This window comes from Diorhabda carinulata, chromosome 6, assembly GCF_026250575.1.
Source record: "Diorhabda carinulata isolate Delta chromosome 6, icDioCari1.1, whole genome shotgun sequence".
NCBI lineage: Eukaryota > Metazoa > Arthropoda > Insecta > Coleoptera > Chrysomelidae > Diorhabda > Diorhabda carinulata.
The window spans coordinates 6,179,683-6,198,138 of NC_079465.1; the positions used below are offsets into that span (position 1 = coordinate 6,179,683).

Sequence of the window (18,456 nt, forward strand, 5' to 3'; positions counted from 1 at the left end):
TTTCTTTGAAATAAATTTCGTTCACAAGAAACCAGTAAAAATCGTCAATGCTTACACAGACCGGAAACCAAATATATTTCACAAAACAATATTTAGATTAAGGGGCTAATACTCAAATTGCTGTTCTATGTGTTATGTTCCAGTTAACTGACTTATCTGGCAATTGAAAGTAACAGATATCGAACTCACAATTCAAGATAAAAGTTATCATATTGTCGATAAACCCAATACGTGTTCGTCATCCATTTAAAAGTAATATATTTTAGAATTTTTCTATTCAAACACATCATCAATACTTCCCGGTTTTATCAAATAATAAAATGTATACTTAAAATTGACATTATTAACATTTTCCTTTAATCATGATCCAAATTAATGATATTTCTTCCTGGCTGCCACAAAAGCCGTCAAAGTAGTTTAAAAGAATTGTAACTTTGCATGCGTTTCGGCAATATCTCGTCCATTATCCAGTTAAAAAATTACACAAAAACAGGAACAAACCATATCAGTTATACACATTCTAATTCCCATTCCGATATTTATTCCGAGGCCGGGGTGATCTCGAATCAACTCAATCGTTGCGCCTGGGCATTAGAGGACCAGACACATGGGTCACGTGATATGCAGACGCAGTATGGCTGCTCCGTTAACCAGCCGAACAGAAAACCAGCAAGACGTTTTAGTATTCGTCTAACGGTGTTGTGGTGAGGATGTATGTTACTGTATAAATGGTTGCAATAACTTACGGAAGACATACTTCAAGTATTTAAAGGTTATTTGAATCAAAAGTATTGCTAGATGAGTGAAAACTATTTAACAGTTATGTATCTAAATACTGTTTTTACGTATGATCATTTCGGCGGGTAAATTTTCGGTACAAATCATAAACGTGTTTCATGTTTTTAACCAAACAATAACTTTATGTGTAATATGTTATTAATTAAACAATTATGAATATAAAAGTGTGTATATCAATGATTACACCAATGAACTTAATAATTTAGTGGTTTTGTAATGAGTTAAAGAGAGTGATAAAATGGCTTTAAATCACGCACTATGTGCTATTATAGCACTAACTAGCATTCTATGTTACTATAACAGTTGTTACTGTGGTTTCGTGTTCGATGATATTAGTGCTATCAAGGAGAATCGAGATTTAAGGCCCCACTCACCTTTAATTAATATATTTTTCAATGATTTCTGGGGAACACCGATGCACAAGGTAAGGTTTCTCTTAAAAAAGTAGAAATCACCTGTTCGATATCTTTAATTCTATAACGTATGCAAGGATATCACTTAAGTTTTCGACAACTCCAGAAACTCATTAATAAAAATGAACACTTAGAATTTTGTTATTATTTCAATGCATGTACAATTTGTTTGAAAAAAAACTTAATACATTGATGCTTCGCAGATTTTAGTACCTACACATTTCATTAAAGAATATAAGTAACAAATTGGAATGATCTCTAGGACATAAACGATCTGTAATATAGAATTGAAAAGAGATTGAGTGTTTCATTGATTTTCCACGTATAAATATGCTTCTTTATACCCACTTCATCAGTAGTAATAATTTGAAAACAAAGTTGTGTGGAATTATATTTATGGGTCAAACAGATCAAACCAACGTTTTCTGGAGATTGGAATTTAATTGAAAATTTGCTGTGATACACTTCTTTTCTAAAAAAACTTTGAAACATAACAACCCTTTATTAAAAACGAATGGGGAAAAAGCATCTTGGTAGTATTTAAAATAGGTAATGAAAGAATAATCTTGAAGAAAGTCTTCGTACTAATTAGAATGCTTATAATAAAAATATTTAGTCGAAAACAGTATAATAATGTGAATATATTGAATATATTTATGAATAAATAGAAGGTAAACAGCATTTTCTCATATAATGGAAACACAGAAAAATTGATGAAACTGAATTGAACAAAATCAATTTCTTGGAAATTTTTAGATGACAACATCTTCATACTTATGTGGATAGCCTAGCTGTGCTTTGCTCAATGTGTAATTAAATATTTTTGTTTTTTATTGATTACATGTATCAAAGTAAGACAAAGAAAACGAACAGGAACTTAATAATCCGAACCAAATTAGAATCTGGTAGAAGTAACGATTTGCCATAAAAAATATTGATACCTATCTTACGTGTGTTACTTACCTATATTTTCCATTAAACAGATTCTGCCATAACCACAAATTTCTTGTTACGATATTTTTTGGGGCAAAAATAGAACAAATTCCAAGTTAGTACTCTCTCAAGATAATAAAATATGAGGGGCAAATTGTTATGGCCTAGATATAATGAATAACGATACAATGAAGTAAATTGAATAATAAGAAAAAAAAACTTTAACGTTTTTCGTATTTACACTCTTTCTACTCGTGGAGGGAATTAATAAACAGTCTCTTACGTTCTTAACTTATTTACACACCATGCAATACAATTAACTTATAATAATTATCATTCAAATAATTTCTGCGATTATTCTTACCAATTCGTTCTTTTCATTACGACTATTTATGTAAAACTCAAATAACTGCGTTTACACAAATCATTTTTATTCCCAAATAAAATTCTACAAAGTTCTAGAACAAAAAGAAACAAACGAAATAAATAAATAGACTTACCTAAAATTATTTAGTAGAAATACTGTAAATAAACCGCCTGCTGTAATGAAAAGTTCTAAAATTCCATTGGGGCTGGGCAGGGCCGGCCTAAGGAACCATTTCGCGAACTTGTTCCTAACAACAATTTAGTATTTTCTGGCATACAAAACTGAAACTAGTACCATTATTATAAAATTATCGACCCACAAAAGGCGTTTTCCATAACTAGGTACCTTGCTGAGATACAAAAAGATGCTCATTTCATTTACATTTATTACATGGGTTGTGAAATGTTGATTAAAATAATTGAAAAAAACATAAATCTCATATCTTTTATCTAGCAATTCTTGTATGAATCTCGGCTCTATCGATTTTCCTGAAATTTAGTATACGGGGGCTATGCAACTTTATTCGGTACTGGAGAAACATTCATATATTTAACATTAAACTAAGTATGCTGACTGGAAAACGATAAAGAGTAAAATGTATGGCGTTTACCGGTATCGTTTTCATATTATGTCGTACATCTCATAGAACTTTTGTACTAAAAGTACCACTGGCACCAGATTTATTCTCGAGTATTAATTAGAAACGAGTTGTCTTTTAAAGCGAAACAATTGGCAGAAATAGATATTTTTCTTATGGATGAAGCTCCGATGCTTCCAAAATATGGTTTGCAGAACATTGATAAACTTTTACGATCCATTGGAAATTCGTATCTCATTTAAGTGGAAAAGTTTTAGTTCTAGGAGAAAATGTTTGCCAATTTCCGCCTGTAAAGCCACGTGCAAATAAAACTGAGTTAGTGGATCTTTCTAACAAGCGGTGTTCCTTATAGTTCATTTTTAATGCTTTTAAACCAGAAGAAAATAAACGCGTTGATATGTGGCATATTATAGAGTTAAACGACCAACTATGTTAAAAGTTAATTTTCCAAATGAAAATCCGAAATTACTTACATAATTGGTTGATAACATAACCAGTTGATATTTTTTTATTATTATGTCGGTGAGATCGAAAAATATTATCCACATTTCATCAGTATGTTGTATTTGTAATTTAATATAATTTCTAAAAAACACAATTTTCCCAAAATAAAATACCGAGTAAAGCTCAGGTACTGTTACTTATAGGATACCTAACAATTGAGTTTGATAATTTTACAGTTTTCTAAATTGAAATTCACGTTATTATTCTTTAAAAAGTTTGAACATAATAAATATAAAAAAATAAATTCATGAAGGGTCTAATAATTCACTCTATACAGTGAGTATTAGAATGAAACTTTATTCTTCAAACTAGTCCATGAAAATGGGTCCTCAAACACGAATAATGTTTTTTTTTGTGAATCAACTATCCGGTGAAGAATAAAGACAATGAAGTTGTTGATTGGTAATCGCTAGATTCTGGACTGCTTCCTCTATAGATAAAAATTGATTTAGTTCGATGAGGCGATGGACCGTGATTTCTATTGATTGAAGAAACATTTTCGTTCGATTCTATACATTCGGGATCTGCATATTTTGTACTGGAACTTGAACCACCTCCACTGCGGACACAGTTCACAAAGCTCAATTTATTATAATTATAATAATCTGTGGTAATGATAAACGCTAACCAGAAAACAAGTAAATTTTTTGTCAAGTTGATCTGAGTTATTTCCGCAAAACAATGGTTTGTGCTTAATCGGTAAAGTGAAAGGTAAATAACTCAAATCGTTTGATTTGAGCAAAATTATATGGGACGTAAAAATAAAGGAGCTATATTAAAATGAGTTCAAATTATCTGAGATTTGAAGCAAAAGGAACACTACGAAAATAATGCACAGAATTTATAAATTATACAATGTTAAATTTTGGAACAAAAACCCCACAAAAAAACATGAACAACAAAAATTGAGGAATTCAACTTTCAGAGATATGTTTATAACAAATTGAAACTTCAAAATCTTATCGTAATTGCTGCATGCAACAAGTTCATTATGCTAAAAAATTGATTGCAAGAATCAGAGAAAAGAGTAAGACTGAAATTTCATTCTATCAAACTTTATAGGAACAATTTAAACATTTTTTTCTTTGTGCATTGTAATTTTCCAGCAAGTCATGATTTTCATTCATTATCTTCTCTCAATCTTTAACCACCTTAACTCTGTTTATCTAAGTAATATCAAAAAACTGTAAAGAACTAGTTGCGTCAAGAATTAGAACCCTCGCCGTTTTCCCAGAATACAGAAAAACGCTTTTCAAATAATTTTTCACCCTTACCCGGGGTAAGACTTGAAAAAATTCGTGATAGATCTATTTCAGGCACTTATATTAAATATTCAGGAACTTGGAATTTTTATTTGAGGACGTACTAATAATATCGAGTTATAGTAATGGAGAAGGGCCTTAATTCTTCCAGAAATAATGTAAATAAAACAAAATAATAATTAGCAATTTACAACAAATATAAATATTCAATAATTCATAATTCTTGCTCTAAATCAGGTTGTTAATTGGTTAGTTAGGTAGAATAAGTTCCGCAAGCAAGCAAATAGGACAATTGTACAATATGTGCTTTGAACTTTCAAGCTTTGAACTAATTGTATAGAATCCAAAGTTCATTCGATGTACAGAACAGTCGTGTATAAATCTAGTGAACTAATTGCAATGATTTAATTGTTGTATTGTCCTTGGAAACATCTGATCTTGCAGGAAAATGGAATAATTTTGTGTGATTATATTTGAAAAATATGTGCAAAAATTAAATGCGCTCATTTCCTTCTATGCCTATGATTCTGTTTTAGATATAATTTGATGAAAAAACTATTGGTAAATCGTCTTTGTTTAAATTTAAATTTTCTCTCACTCCGTATCTGCAGAAAAGGGTTAAAGTTGTGCTCGACTAAGTAATTACTTCATCACTACCAGAATAAAAGTGCAAGATTATAATTTTTTCTTCTCTCAAAACCCTTTTTAAAAATTAAAAAACTTTTGTTCATTAATCAGTAATTGAAAATTGTAGTTCTAGAAAGTTCGTTCAAGGCTTATAATATATTTAATTGATGTTGCCTTGCCTGGATTTTATTTCTTATTTTAGGATACAAACAAAAAAAAATGGTTAAGGTGGAGCCCGCGTCTCAGACCACTAGTTAAATCACGGTCGACAGCACAGATAGACAGATAACTTGCGATACTCAGTCAAGACCACTGTTAAGTACTTAGATACATTCAACACTTAATAAAACGAAACTTATTATACAAAAAAGATTATAGACTACATCAATCAATAGGTTGTCCTTGTTCTATTCTCTTCCAGTTGAATGGGTTTAATTTGAATGTCGACAGCGACCTCTACCTCCACCGCTACCCATTTGCTCTGATCCTGTCTTTACGTGGATTTTTTCATAATTCAGACTATTATACCAAACATTTAGGTAATTAACTCTAAGGCTTCGTCCTCTTCAGTCTTCTCTCTAGGCTGGTGTTGTCGAGGACCTGAATTGCCTCGAGGTTCCTTAGCACTTTATTTTGGAATCTCTGTATTATATGGTGTTGCTTTCGCTGCCAGCGCAACCCCAAACTTGAATTCCGTAGATCCAAACCGATTACGCGTGTTACCTTCTTATGTGAGGTTTCTAGTATGGCTTCCTATCTAATGTTAATCCCAGATATTTTGCTCTTTTTCTGTTACATTGAAATCTACCGATTTATGGTAGTTGATTAACTAATTCCCATCTTTTGGTCCAGTAATTAATTGCATTGATTAATGTCTTTATTGTATTCTGTTTTCTAATAAGAGGATGTCACTAATGTGCAAGAGGTGAAGAACCGGTCCAAGGACTCTAACTTGTGGTACACCAGCGTTAATTTTCTTTAAGTTTATTTTGAGGGCTCGTTCTCTTATATTCGTTTCTAATAATTTTGTAATTGTTTAGCCAAAAGTGCTTGAGCCACGTCTAAGAGTTCTGTTCCTTCTATAGATTTTTCTATATCAGTTATCCTGCGTACTTTGTCTATAAGGGAGTGGTTTTCCTGAAACCAAACTGATGTGAAAGTAAGAAGGTATTCATTATATGGAAATAAAATGGATCAGCAAAGAACGGGTTAGATAAAATTACACTCCAACTAATTATATATAATCTAAGATCTATTTTAGCTTTTCCCACTTCCAGGGACTTTATGTCTGCAAAGGTTATTTCTTTGCACTTGCAAGCTGAACCCCATATTATGTCTGAGAGCTATCATAATTCTCTTTATTACATTTTGTCTTAATTAGACTTAATTTTTGAGATAACCGCTGAAAAATAGATCTATTAGAAAATCTTGTGTTCAAATTTTGTCGTACATTTAAATTCAGATGAGTAGATGAGAACATAATTATCGATTAACTGTGTAGTGCAAATCATCAAATAGGTTTTGGAAATTGTTATGCAAGGAATCCAACCTTTCATCATAAATCTATGTTGGACCTTTGTAAGGTGAAAGAACAAAGCTCCTGAAATTCTCAATTCAGTTTTGTACAACATTCATATTCACCTGTTTCCCATATCTTCAATATGATCGATTATTCATCTGTTGGGAAAATGTTCAGCATAAAACCTTTTGGCTTTTAGAGAAGTTAATCCGTAAATTGAATACATATCTGCTTAATGAATAAAAGTAAACTGTGTTATTTAATCTTCTTAATTAAAATTCTTATAGTAGTTAAAGTAGTGTGGTAAATATCGATATTTCATACAATCTAGGTTATCCCCGTAAAAATTTTGGATATCCACCATTAGGGGTAGCCCATCCTTGGCTTTGAGGTTGTATTTTTCGAAGTTGAACATACATTATAAATACGCTGATAATTTTAGAAGATCAGATTCAAAATCCAAATTTTGTAAATCTATATATGAAAACGAGCTACTGAATTGTTTATGTGGAATACCAACATTTTAGCACATATACTTTTCTCATACAACAACAAACAAACAACATATAATAGCGAAATCTGGCCTCTAAAAGAAAAAACAATCAAAATGCTTGAAGCCACAGAAATGGATTATTGGAGACGCGCGGCAGGAATATCAAGACTGGAAAAAATAAGAAACGACAGAATCAGGGAGATCATGAAAGTGCAACATACGATTACGGAAGACATTAGGGTGAATCAGTTAAGATGGTACGGACATGTCCAAAGAATGCCTGAAGACCGCATATCCAAACAAATTTTAAATTGGACACCACAAGGAAGAAGAAAAAGAGGAAGACCAAGATTAAGCTGGAGAGAAGGTATCGAGAAGGATATTCGAGAGAGAGGATTGGAAGAAGATCTTTGGGAAGATCAAGAAAAATGGAAACTGGGAATCGGAAGACGGCGAAGAACGTTTTAACCCGATTAATATATATATACTTTTCTCCTTAGTCTCGGGACATCCTGTATTTTATTTCTCAATATTTAAGGAATGAAATATACGTTGCAAACAAACAGAATTTGATTATTGCTTGGAAGACGATATATTAGTAACTTGAAGAGAAAAAACAAACTTAAGAGTGTCGACCTCTGTTCATCAATTTCAGTTCCAGTTAACAACCGAGAGGTAGCCGTTTGGTAAAAGGAAACCGGTCTTCGGTGTTAAAAATTGAAAAGATTTCTGAGGTGTAACAAAGAATTCAACCAATCAGTGATGAATGTACGTATTAGCAACATTTTTTTGTAATCGAACCGTATCTCCAAATCGTTCCATTTACAATAATTACATAATTAAGTTAATTTCTTGTGTATTGAAGGAGACGTTTCAGAAGAAAGTGAAGAAAATAGAATGATTTAAGTTAGGATGGATCAGCCGGTATAAGAAGTATATTGACTACTCATATGTATTAATGACATAATAAGGAACATAATGACCAGTAAACCAAAATTTTTCTTTCAAGAAAGATGGAAAAAGGAATCTTGTATTGATTTCAAATGTACCTGTCTATCAATTTTGAGAAATAATAATGTAGAACAAAAAACAAAACAAGAAATTTTAAACGGTTTCGGCTTTCTGTGATTTCGCTAAGGCCTTCGGTTGTGTTGATCATGAAACTCTGATTAAAAAACTAGAATATCATGGCATCCGAGGTGTTCCTTTAAAATGGTTTGTATCTTATCTCAAATTTCGAAAACAATTGGTACGAGCTAATGATAAAGTTGGCAGTGGTGTACCTCGGAGTTCCGTTTTGGGTCCAGCTCTTTTTTTGGTATTTATTAATGATGTCACAGACTTATGCATTAATAGCAAATTCACTTTATTCGCGATTGACACCAGTGTAACCTGGAGTGGTCCAGTTATACAAGCTTTACATTCTACCATGGGCAAAGATCTCATTACTATCAAGTCCTGGTCTGACGCGAACGATCTCTGCTCAAACAGCTCTAAAACTCAACAGTAATTTAATGCGAACATTAAATTCGATCAAGTTCCTTGGTCTACATATTGACGGTGTCCTTCAATGGTCTGTACATGTAGAAAAAATGGCGAGAAAATTATTCTCTACTTGTTTTGCCATTGTTCGAATCGCATCTTCGCTATGGTTTGCTTTTATGGGGGTCTTTGCACCTATTCGAATCAATTTTTTACTCTTCCCGCTTATTTTAGAATCTCAGAGCAACTCAGAATTAAAAAAGGCAAATACATTTAAGAAGTTTCGAAGATAGACACAGGCATTTCTGCTTGAAAGACCTCCAAGCCAAAATGTTCTCTATACAACAAGAAAATTGCGCGGGTGACATGTGTCGTAATGTTAAAAAAGAAAGATTGTACTGATCATTGTTCTTGTGAAACCTTATTTTGGAAATTCTCAGTCTCCTGTTTTAAGCAAATGAGATCGATTTCGTAGATTTTATATAGATTGTTACTACTCTCAGAACTGATTCGGAATCAGAACCACGAATAAAGTTATTACCTTATTTATGTTCGGTTTGATAGACATCTTGATTTTCGGTTACGAAAAATGTAAGATCAACACCTTCCGACAATCACTGCGAGTTAGCGATTCGACAAGCCTTGTGTAGTGTAGCTCACTCAATCCCTTAAAATTTTACTCGACAAATTCCACTAAAAAGAGAGTACGTATTAGAAAAATAAAATTTCTTGTACAGTCTTCCATGAAACCGCTTTTGTATACTGAAAAATAAGTTGAAAATGTGCATTTCAGTACTCATAAGATATTTAGAGTGGTTTCAATTGACGTCACTGTGAGAGTGCTCTTAAATCTCTTGTGACATCATCAATCTACTTTGCAGATGTCAAGAGTATACAACTAATCGTGTTTCGTAGTAAACTGATGTGACATGACATAATTGACATATATCTCGACTTATGAAGCTAAAAGAGTCGGAATTGACAATAATAATTCATTCTCTCTGGATGAATAATTCAATTTAGTACCTAGAGACTTCAAAGTGAATTCCTTTCTGGCAAAGAGGTTACATATTTTCCAGCATATCACACCTTTTGCAATCCAACGGTGTCACACATCAACAAGATTTGTTGTATGATAAGAAATTAACTATTCCAAGGTTTTCAATTCTATCTTTAAATTGAGAAGCTGGAAGACTATCGAAATACTATTTTATGGTTTTCAGTCAGAAGTTTGAGGGAACCAAATCTGGCAAATAAAGTGGATTTTGTAACAATTTTACTTTAATTCATTCATTTTCGTCATTTATTTTTGAGGGTGCGTTATCTTGGTTAAACCTGATCGTTTTCTTATCGAAACCACGTTTTTTCTCGCCAATTTTCACCTTCGGTTTATACAAAAAATTATATTCCGTTTTCGCTTGGATGTATTTTTTTGATAGCTTTTAACGTAGACGTAAAGAGTCTTTATGCAATTTCAACAATTATATATACAGGGTGGCGCAATAGAACGTGCATATTGCATCATTTTTTTTCGCGAGTAAACGGTGCGTGGGCGGGGGAACCTAGCTTGATTGGATAGTTGCACTCGTTTTAGTAGCCATGAGTCACTTCGACGGAAAGCGTCGCACTTTATGTCTTTCCACGTTTTACGAGAACGGTCGTTCATACGTCTTGACAAAACGACTGTATCGTTAAGAATGAAGTTCCGAATGCAAATTTAATTGAAATATGGATTATGCGTTTTGAAGAGACCAGTTCTACATTTAAACAACCAGCAAAAGGTCGTCCAAGAACGTTTAGGACCACAAACAATAATGATAGGGTGAAGTAGTCAGTACGAAAAAAACCGCATGTGTCTACTTGGAAGCGATCGGCTTTAAACTGGTCGCGACGGAGTTCACAGCGAATTTTGAAGCTGGATCTTGAACTGTATCCTTATAAGTTCCAGTTAACACAGAAATTGAAAGATACTTTGAAGCAAGGTTGGCATTTGTTGAAGAAATGCATAGTAGATTTTCCATCCCTTTTTCAGAGTTCATTTTCATTTAAATATATAATATATAATAAAACATATAAAACCACTACATAGTAACGGTATGGGCAGTAATTTCAAGAAAAGGAATTATCGGCCATTTCTTATTTGAAGATTCACTAGGACTAAAATCACCGTTAAAACCGACTGCGATGTTAGAGTGATATTTGACTCCAAAACTTTAGAGATCAAGAATAGCGAATACGAGAACTTGGTTCCAACAGGACGGAACTACCTGCCACACATCAAATGACTCTATGGCGGCTGTGAGACAGATGTTTCCTGCAAGACTAATTTCCAAAAGAGGTGATATCCCTTGGTCCCCACGTAGTCCTGACTTGAAGCCTCTTGATTTTTTTGTGGAGGCACCTTAATCATAAAGTCTACATGAACAATCCGAGGGACATCAGTCAGCTAAAGGAAAATATCCGCCAGGAAATGGCAGCAATCACCCCAGATTTATTGACAAGAGTTTTCACAAATGTGCGTTCGCGTTTAGAGGAGTGCCGTCTTCGAGATGGCCATTCAGATATTGTTATTTGTAACAAGTAAACTTCATTTAATTACCCAATCATCATATCTTTTATTTGAACAATACTTAATTTATATATTTTTTTAGCCTATATTTAATAAATGCACCTTCTATTGAAGTTTTTCCATTGCAGAAACAATTTGTGATGCATCAATTTTTCATACTTCTACATAAAGTAGTAATACGACTTTGAGAAAACTAACTATAACATTATTGAACGGTAAATCTACTGTTGCCAACTATTGTTAACGAATAAAGTATATCGTAACCTTAATTAGTTCAAATAATATACCGTTACCTTATAACGCACTAAAACAGAAATTTTTTTCAACTTCTAAGATTTATAGACAAATTTATAGTGTATGTTGTCGACTAAATGACAATTTTATGTTGCATATCGATACTTCTACTGCTACATTTACAGTACTCCAGCTCTTTAAGGCTCATGACTTATTATTCTTTCCTCATCGGTCTTCAAGCACTTTTACAATTATGTTCCACAAATGCGTTCTAGACTTTTGAACTTCAATTCAGTTCTACATTTCTAATATCTTCAAACGCAGCTTCCAACCTTTTTTTCTGACCTCATTCTTCTTTTTCAGCTCCTTCCTCTTATTTAATGACATTTGTTCGATATTTTCTAATTTTGGCTGTGTTGATTTCAGGTATATGAGGTGAACTTCTCTCCCTACAATCTTTTCGTATTATTTTCTACTAGGCACACTGTGGCTTAGTACCATATACTTCATTTTTTCTTGGTTTATTCTCCATAATTATTGCAGCCTCTTGCACTTTACATTTCCTTCTTTGCTCTGTTAATTAATGATAAATCTGTTTTTTATGCAATTGTTTGCTGTTTGATTCCTTTTGAACCCTTAATTACTCTGATAAAGTTTTTCTCGTTTGTTACTCTACATTATCAATTATCTAATTTCATCTATACAAGCTTGACAGTTTTTGTCGGGATTCCTAATACATATTTCTACTTATTGTGTCATCAACCTGTTTAAAATCGATGATCATTACATACCCACATGTCTATTATTGTCTTAAGTATAAATATCTGATCCGTTATTCCTGTTCCTTTTTTAAAACCTACTTCTCTTAGTACTCGTTCAATCTGTTCCTCACTTCTCTAGCAAAAATTTTGTACACCACATCTAGTGGTATCCCCTTATGATTTTCACTCCTATTTTAACCTCCTTATTGAATACAAATTGGACATATTCATGTATTATTTCATTCCCCGGCGTTTATTCTTCATTCCAAATTATCCATATTATTCTGCTCATTCTTTTCACTTTTTCCTAGAATCTCACTCTCTCCTGCATTCATGGCTTTTGAAATTTTCTATCTGATTTTATTATCTGTTGTTGCCTCCATGAGATCGACATTTTCTATACCCTCCCCTGTTATTTTTCTTGTGGATCTGCTAATGGTCTTTCCTCTTATTCCTAATATAAGATATTTTGTATCTGTGTCCCTCCGTGATTTCTTGTCTACTACTAAAAATTTTCTATTTTTAATTAGTCAACCGTAACCTTAATACGTTTACATTTCAGTTTAGCTGTCACTCAATATAAATTAAACTTTTTACAAGTACATTCAATGCTGAAACAAAATTCCACAAATTTCGTTGTAGACTTGAAATAAGCCGAACAAAAAACGATTAAATACTCAGAATTATTTACAACAATTATACATTCTTAGTGCAATTTATTGTACCATAATAACTTGAGTTTCAATCTCTTGACAATATATCATACACCTACAACTCGTCCTGATTCAAAGTGAAGCTATATGTACAAGACAGAATTAAAAATTACGTACTGGTTTTGCAAAGGCCACGACGCGTCACGATAGCGTTTATTATTAAACAATAATAACTGTCGCAATGGATTAGATTATGAATTCGAAAAAAAAAATGCAGTCGAGTATCGAGTAAATTACTTATTTTCATCTTCTATTCGAAATCAATTCACAATTCATAAATTGCATCTCGGTATTTCATGAAGTGACCAATTTTCAATTGTAGATTCATTTTGTGCAGTTGATTAAAATGTCATTATCACAAAAACGCTGTATAAGCACAACGCGTCAAATGCACAGTTCGAAACCTTGTTAACTTTATAATTGAATTCCTTTGTTGTTTTTACACTCGACTGGTTCTACTTTATTTCGATGTGAGAAGCTTTCGGATGTGAATTAAACAAAAATTTTCTTCAAATTACTTTCGTAAAGTTTGTTAAGTGTTTCTTTATTAAGATCTTGTATATCTATGCTAAAACGCAGGTAAGAAACTGTTACTGGGTGACTTAGATTAAAATGAGTATACCTGGAATAAGGGACAGTGTAGTGTTATTTTGTTATCTAAAAAAATTCAAACTATCTTTTGAACCAAAACGTCAAGATATACAAAAATAAAAAACCGGTTTACACAATTTATTTCCTTGATTCATGTAATTATTAATTTCAGAATAGAACAGAGAGAAAAGTAAGAAAATGAGATGAATATGCAAAGAAGGAATTGGCTAAATATTTTTCTACCTTTTACACAACCCAGAACACATTCCAATGTTTTTAACACTGGGTCGGACCAACCAGCCTCTCCACTTGATATAAGATCGCGAAGGGCTGTACTTTGACCAGCACATATAGATAACCGGAATATACACACTGTACCTTATTCATAGCTTTTGAAGGCCTTGTGGATTTACAAAGTCCACTCAAATATTGTCAGTTTTCTTCAAATGAAGATTGCGAACAAACCTATATTTGCAAATAGATATCAATTTCATTATTACTGTCGAAAAACCCATTTGTAGGGGAATATACCAGGGTAATTCCTTGAGCCCGTTGTGGTTCTTCCTTGCCATGAATCCCCTATCTACCAAACTCAATGCAATGTTTTTAACATTGAAGCTAACAGAAACACCAATTTTACTAACTCCCATTTTGGAGTTTAGAATGTCTAAGTGCAAGGCTATAAAAATTACTAAATAAAGATAAAACAAATAAAACAAAATTTCAATATACAGAAGAAAATCCCAATGAATTAAAATTAAACCAGTATGCAACATGCCCGGAATATTATTAAATATTATTATTAGAATAGAAGTCGATTACAAAATAGAAGGCACTTTCCAGTAAATATGCCATCAAATTATTGCGGAATACGGGAAAAGATGATATCGATTCGATTACAATCAGCAAGCGATTGTGCATTTTTTTTGTATTGTAAAATATTGAGCCCTAATTCTGAATGTGGAGTAGGTAGATAAAAGACGTGCTCCTCGTTAAGCGGATAGTCGTGCAAAGACCTTTCTGAAATTGGAGAAGCGTGCTTACGAATTAGGCAAACGTATTCAAAGATAAATGAGGAAGGAAGAGTCAGAATTTTTAATCTTTCAAATAACTCCCTGCAGCGAGCCCTGCTGTTTATTCCTAGTAAATATCCAACAGCTCTTTTTTCTAGTTTGAAGGTTCTCTCAAATTGAATCGCTCCACAGCTACTCCAGAAGGGAAGGGAATATCAGAAATGCGACTCAATAAGGACATAATAGACTGTTAAGGAGATGGATAAGATAGATAGTTAGGATAAGTTCCTTGGAGTAAGATCATAGGAAGAAGAAGAATAATGGTATTCGTCTAATGGGACACAAGACAAGACTATTTTTCTGCAACATCTACCGAATCTATTAAAAATATACTGAACCGTACTTTGTAATTCAACTAAATTTATATTTATGTTGTTTTCTATCAATATTATGATTTTTATTGCATGGAAATTCTATATCATGAATGTTTTCTCAATAGCAATAATTTTTTGCTTATCTCTTCCTTCTACCATCAATTTAAACTTGTTTTGGTTCCAAATCCAATAATAATAATTTTTGAATTTTTCTACGAAATTATTTTAACGCCTTGGCACGAAATGTCAGATTCAAGATTGAAAAATAAGGTTACATTTATTATACTATCACATTATAAAGAAAGTAAATTCTTTTCAAAAGTCGCGTGCAGGTAGTAATTGTAATAAGGGTGAACGATAAGCACTGCCAGATAATGTAAGTATAACGATGGTAAACGGAAGCCACGTTTACGACAGTAATGAGACATTGCAAATTCCTAATAATCCGATTTGCTGCTCGTTTATAAATCAGTAGCTTTCTATTGATAGGGTATTGTAATTCTCATAGGATACAATAAAAATAAAAAAATCGTTCTTCAATTTGTTTGGGTATGAGAATATTTTTAAAACTAAAATTATATTATAAATCAACGTTGCAAAAACTAAATTTATCCCACAGATATAGTATTTTCTCACTCTCTATCCAAAGTCTTTTCAATAAATGAAAAATTAACATTATTTTCCGAAGACATTAGGTTTTACTCTCGCAGGTTATAATCATCATAAAATCATCAAAATTACTGATAGATAATCGTGAACCTCGTTAATTTATTCATAGTTAAGACAAACAAGTAGGTATCTAATTTTAAAAATAAGTTTCCATCCCCAAATCAACCTCTCTAGTAGAAAAAAATTCGAAAATCCTTTATTATTAGAAAATTACGTTACTAGAGTACTCAGGACGTGTTGTCACACGAGTGTTATTTGAGTTGTTTATAAAAAATTGCGAACATTTTCGTGCGATGATTTTCTATGACTTTCGACGTGAATTAAACCAACTGCAGTGTGTCGATTAACTCAGTTCGACTTTTGGTGATGAAGCACCATCTCAGGCCAGTGGTTCTCTGAATTCAATCGCTATAGAACGAATTTCGTGAAGGGCTTCCAAGATCGACTGCTGTGCATAAACTGATATTGCAATATCATCATGTGACATACCTTGAGATTGAGGCATACTTGGGTATTAGTTCCACTCGAATAAATTTAATATCAATTTGGCTTAATAATAATAAAAATCATACTGAATTGGATTGTGTAGATTGTAGAATATTTGCCACTTTTAATTCTGAAGGTAACTGATTGAATAATATTTTGGCATTGACGACGATGATGATGATGATGATGAATTTTATAGCTAATATTCTTACTAACGTTCGTTAAGTTCGTCTGCGTCGAGGTCAATAGTGTTTGATAAACACATTTTATTTCTCAAATCATTGATAACAGACCAAGTTATTTTCGAGAAATTTCTAGCTCTAGAGATGCGATTGTTGTGGAATGGTAGAAAGACGCAGTTTCACTGCAAAACTTTCTCTCGTTTATTGTTATGACTTATTGTTCAAAGGAAGTAGGTAAGATTTGGTCTCTTTAGAGAAAGATTACGTTAAAAAAGCCAGCATATTTGTAACTCAAGGTGCAGGGTGTACTTGCATAGTGCTTATCAAGGATATGAATCCTTAGTTGTAATATTATAAGTATCCGAAACTAGTCTTCACCCATTCTCACCACTGTACCTCACCTCTTCAAGTACATAAATAAAATTACAAGTGTAAGTGTGGTGTTTCTACGAAATATTCGTTTTAATAAAAAAACCACGTCTTTACATCTTTATCATACTCAATATTCCAACATAATTGCCTCGCACTCGCAAAGGTGATGTTCGGAGGTTTCCTTGGATTTTTTAGTAAAGCGACAAGAGGTATCGGGAGTTTCTTCGATGTTCTTCAAATGGTAGTCACCGAACAGTATCCAGTAAGATTATCAGTAACTCTCCTTAGCTCGTCTTTGTTCGATGAAAGGCCTTTTCAGACCAGTTGCTGGAATAGGAAAGAAATCTTTTCGATTGTTTCAGACCTGGGGTCTTATTCTATGTTTCTGATTACTTCTCGCTTTTCGTTTCTTTACGACTATGACTCAATTACTTTTTGGAAAAACTGAGAGTTTGTGGTCCTATGAAAGCAATTGTTCCGCCCTTTTTCACTAAATTATCTGCTTATTTACTTTACTTACATTTCTTATTTTTTCTTTGAATCCCATAATTTAAATTCTATCCAGTTTCCTATCGCTATAGAGCGCCAAGTTCTGTGTGTAATTCGAACTTCTCTAGATCTTCTTAATTCAACAGTACTTATTCGGCTAATCTGCAATGAAGACATTTTGTCTTCTGGTAACTGATCTTTTACTCCCAGATTCTTCAAAATCATCACCAGTCTCCAGAAATCTACGGTTGAGCCTCATCATCATTACGACCCATAGAATGTATTTACAAAATGAAGTTCTGTCATACTACCTTGCAAAATACTAATTGCTCTGTTAAAGTTCGCGATGGTGCTTTTATTCCATTTTAAAGTTTTCTCAATATTGGATGTTAGCTGTGTGTTTCAAGTAAAGAAATTTGCAAGAAACAAAAATTCATCAGTTTCAATAACTTTTTTTTCAATATTGTTTTTGTTTATTTCGTTTTTTCTTCATTCCTTCTTTTGCCACATTTTGGCGCCATTTAATCAGTATAAAACTAATATAATGTATGTTTTCATGTTGTAATAATTTGCTATACTTTCTTTTCAACATTTTTCAAAAAGTTTTAAAAGTTTGAGCAAATATATGCATCACCAACTTTCCGAACGTGACTTTTAATAACAAAAATATTAAAAACAAGACAAAAACTTTTTTCTTCTTTGACGTTACGGAAATTCCTTTGTAAGAACTTCGTAAATGCAATGGGGAGTCATTTGAATGTGAAATATATCAGAGAATTTTTAAGTCATGTAATTTTCTAAAGAGTGAATAACAGGATTCAAAAGTTTATTTTCCTCACAGGAAGCTTCATCAGTCTCATAAAGTAAATTCCTCAAAAGAGTTACTGCGTATGATAAATATTGTAATTGGAATTTGAAATAAAAATTACCGTAGGGATTGTTGGATTGAATTTTCAATGGTTGACGATAACAGTTTTACTAAGTAACCTTCCAAAATTTTATCTAAA

The 18,456-nt window shown here is 32.5% G+C and overlaps 1 protein-coding gene across 1 annotated transcript in view; it reads left to right on the plus strand.

Moving 5' to 3' along the window:
• The first annotated feature begins 669 nt into the window (after positions 1 to 669).
• Positions 670 to 18,456, plus strand: part of LOC130895868 (protein O-mannosyl-transferase Tmtc3-like) — a 184,691-nt gene continuing 166,904 nt past the window's right edge. Inside the window, exon 1 of the mRNA XM_057803442.1 lies at positions 670 to 1,222. Within this exon, the coding sequence (XP_057659425.1) occupies positions 1,037 to 1,222 (186 nt within the window). The 5' untranslated portion in view covers positions 670 to 1,036. The remainder of the gene's footprint in view (positions 1,223 to 18,456) is intronic.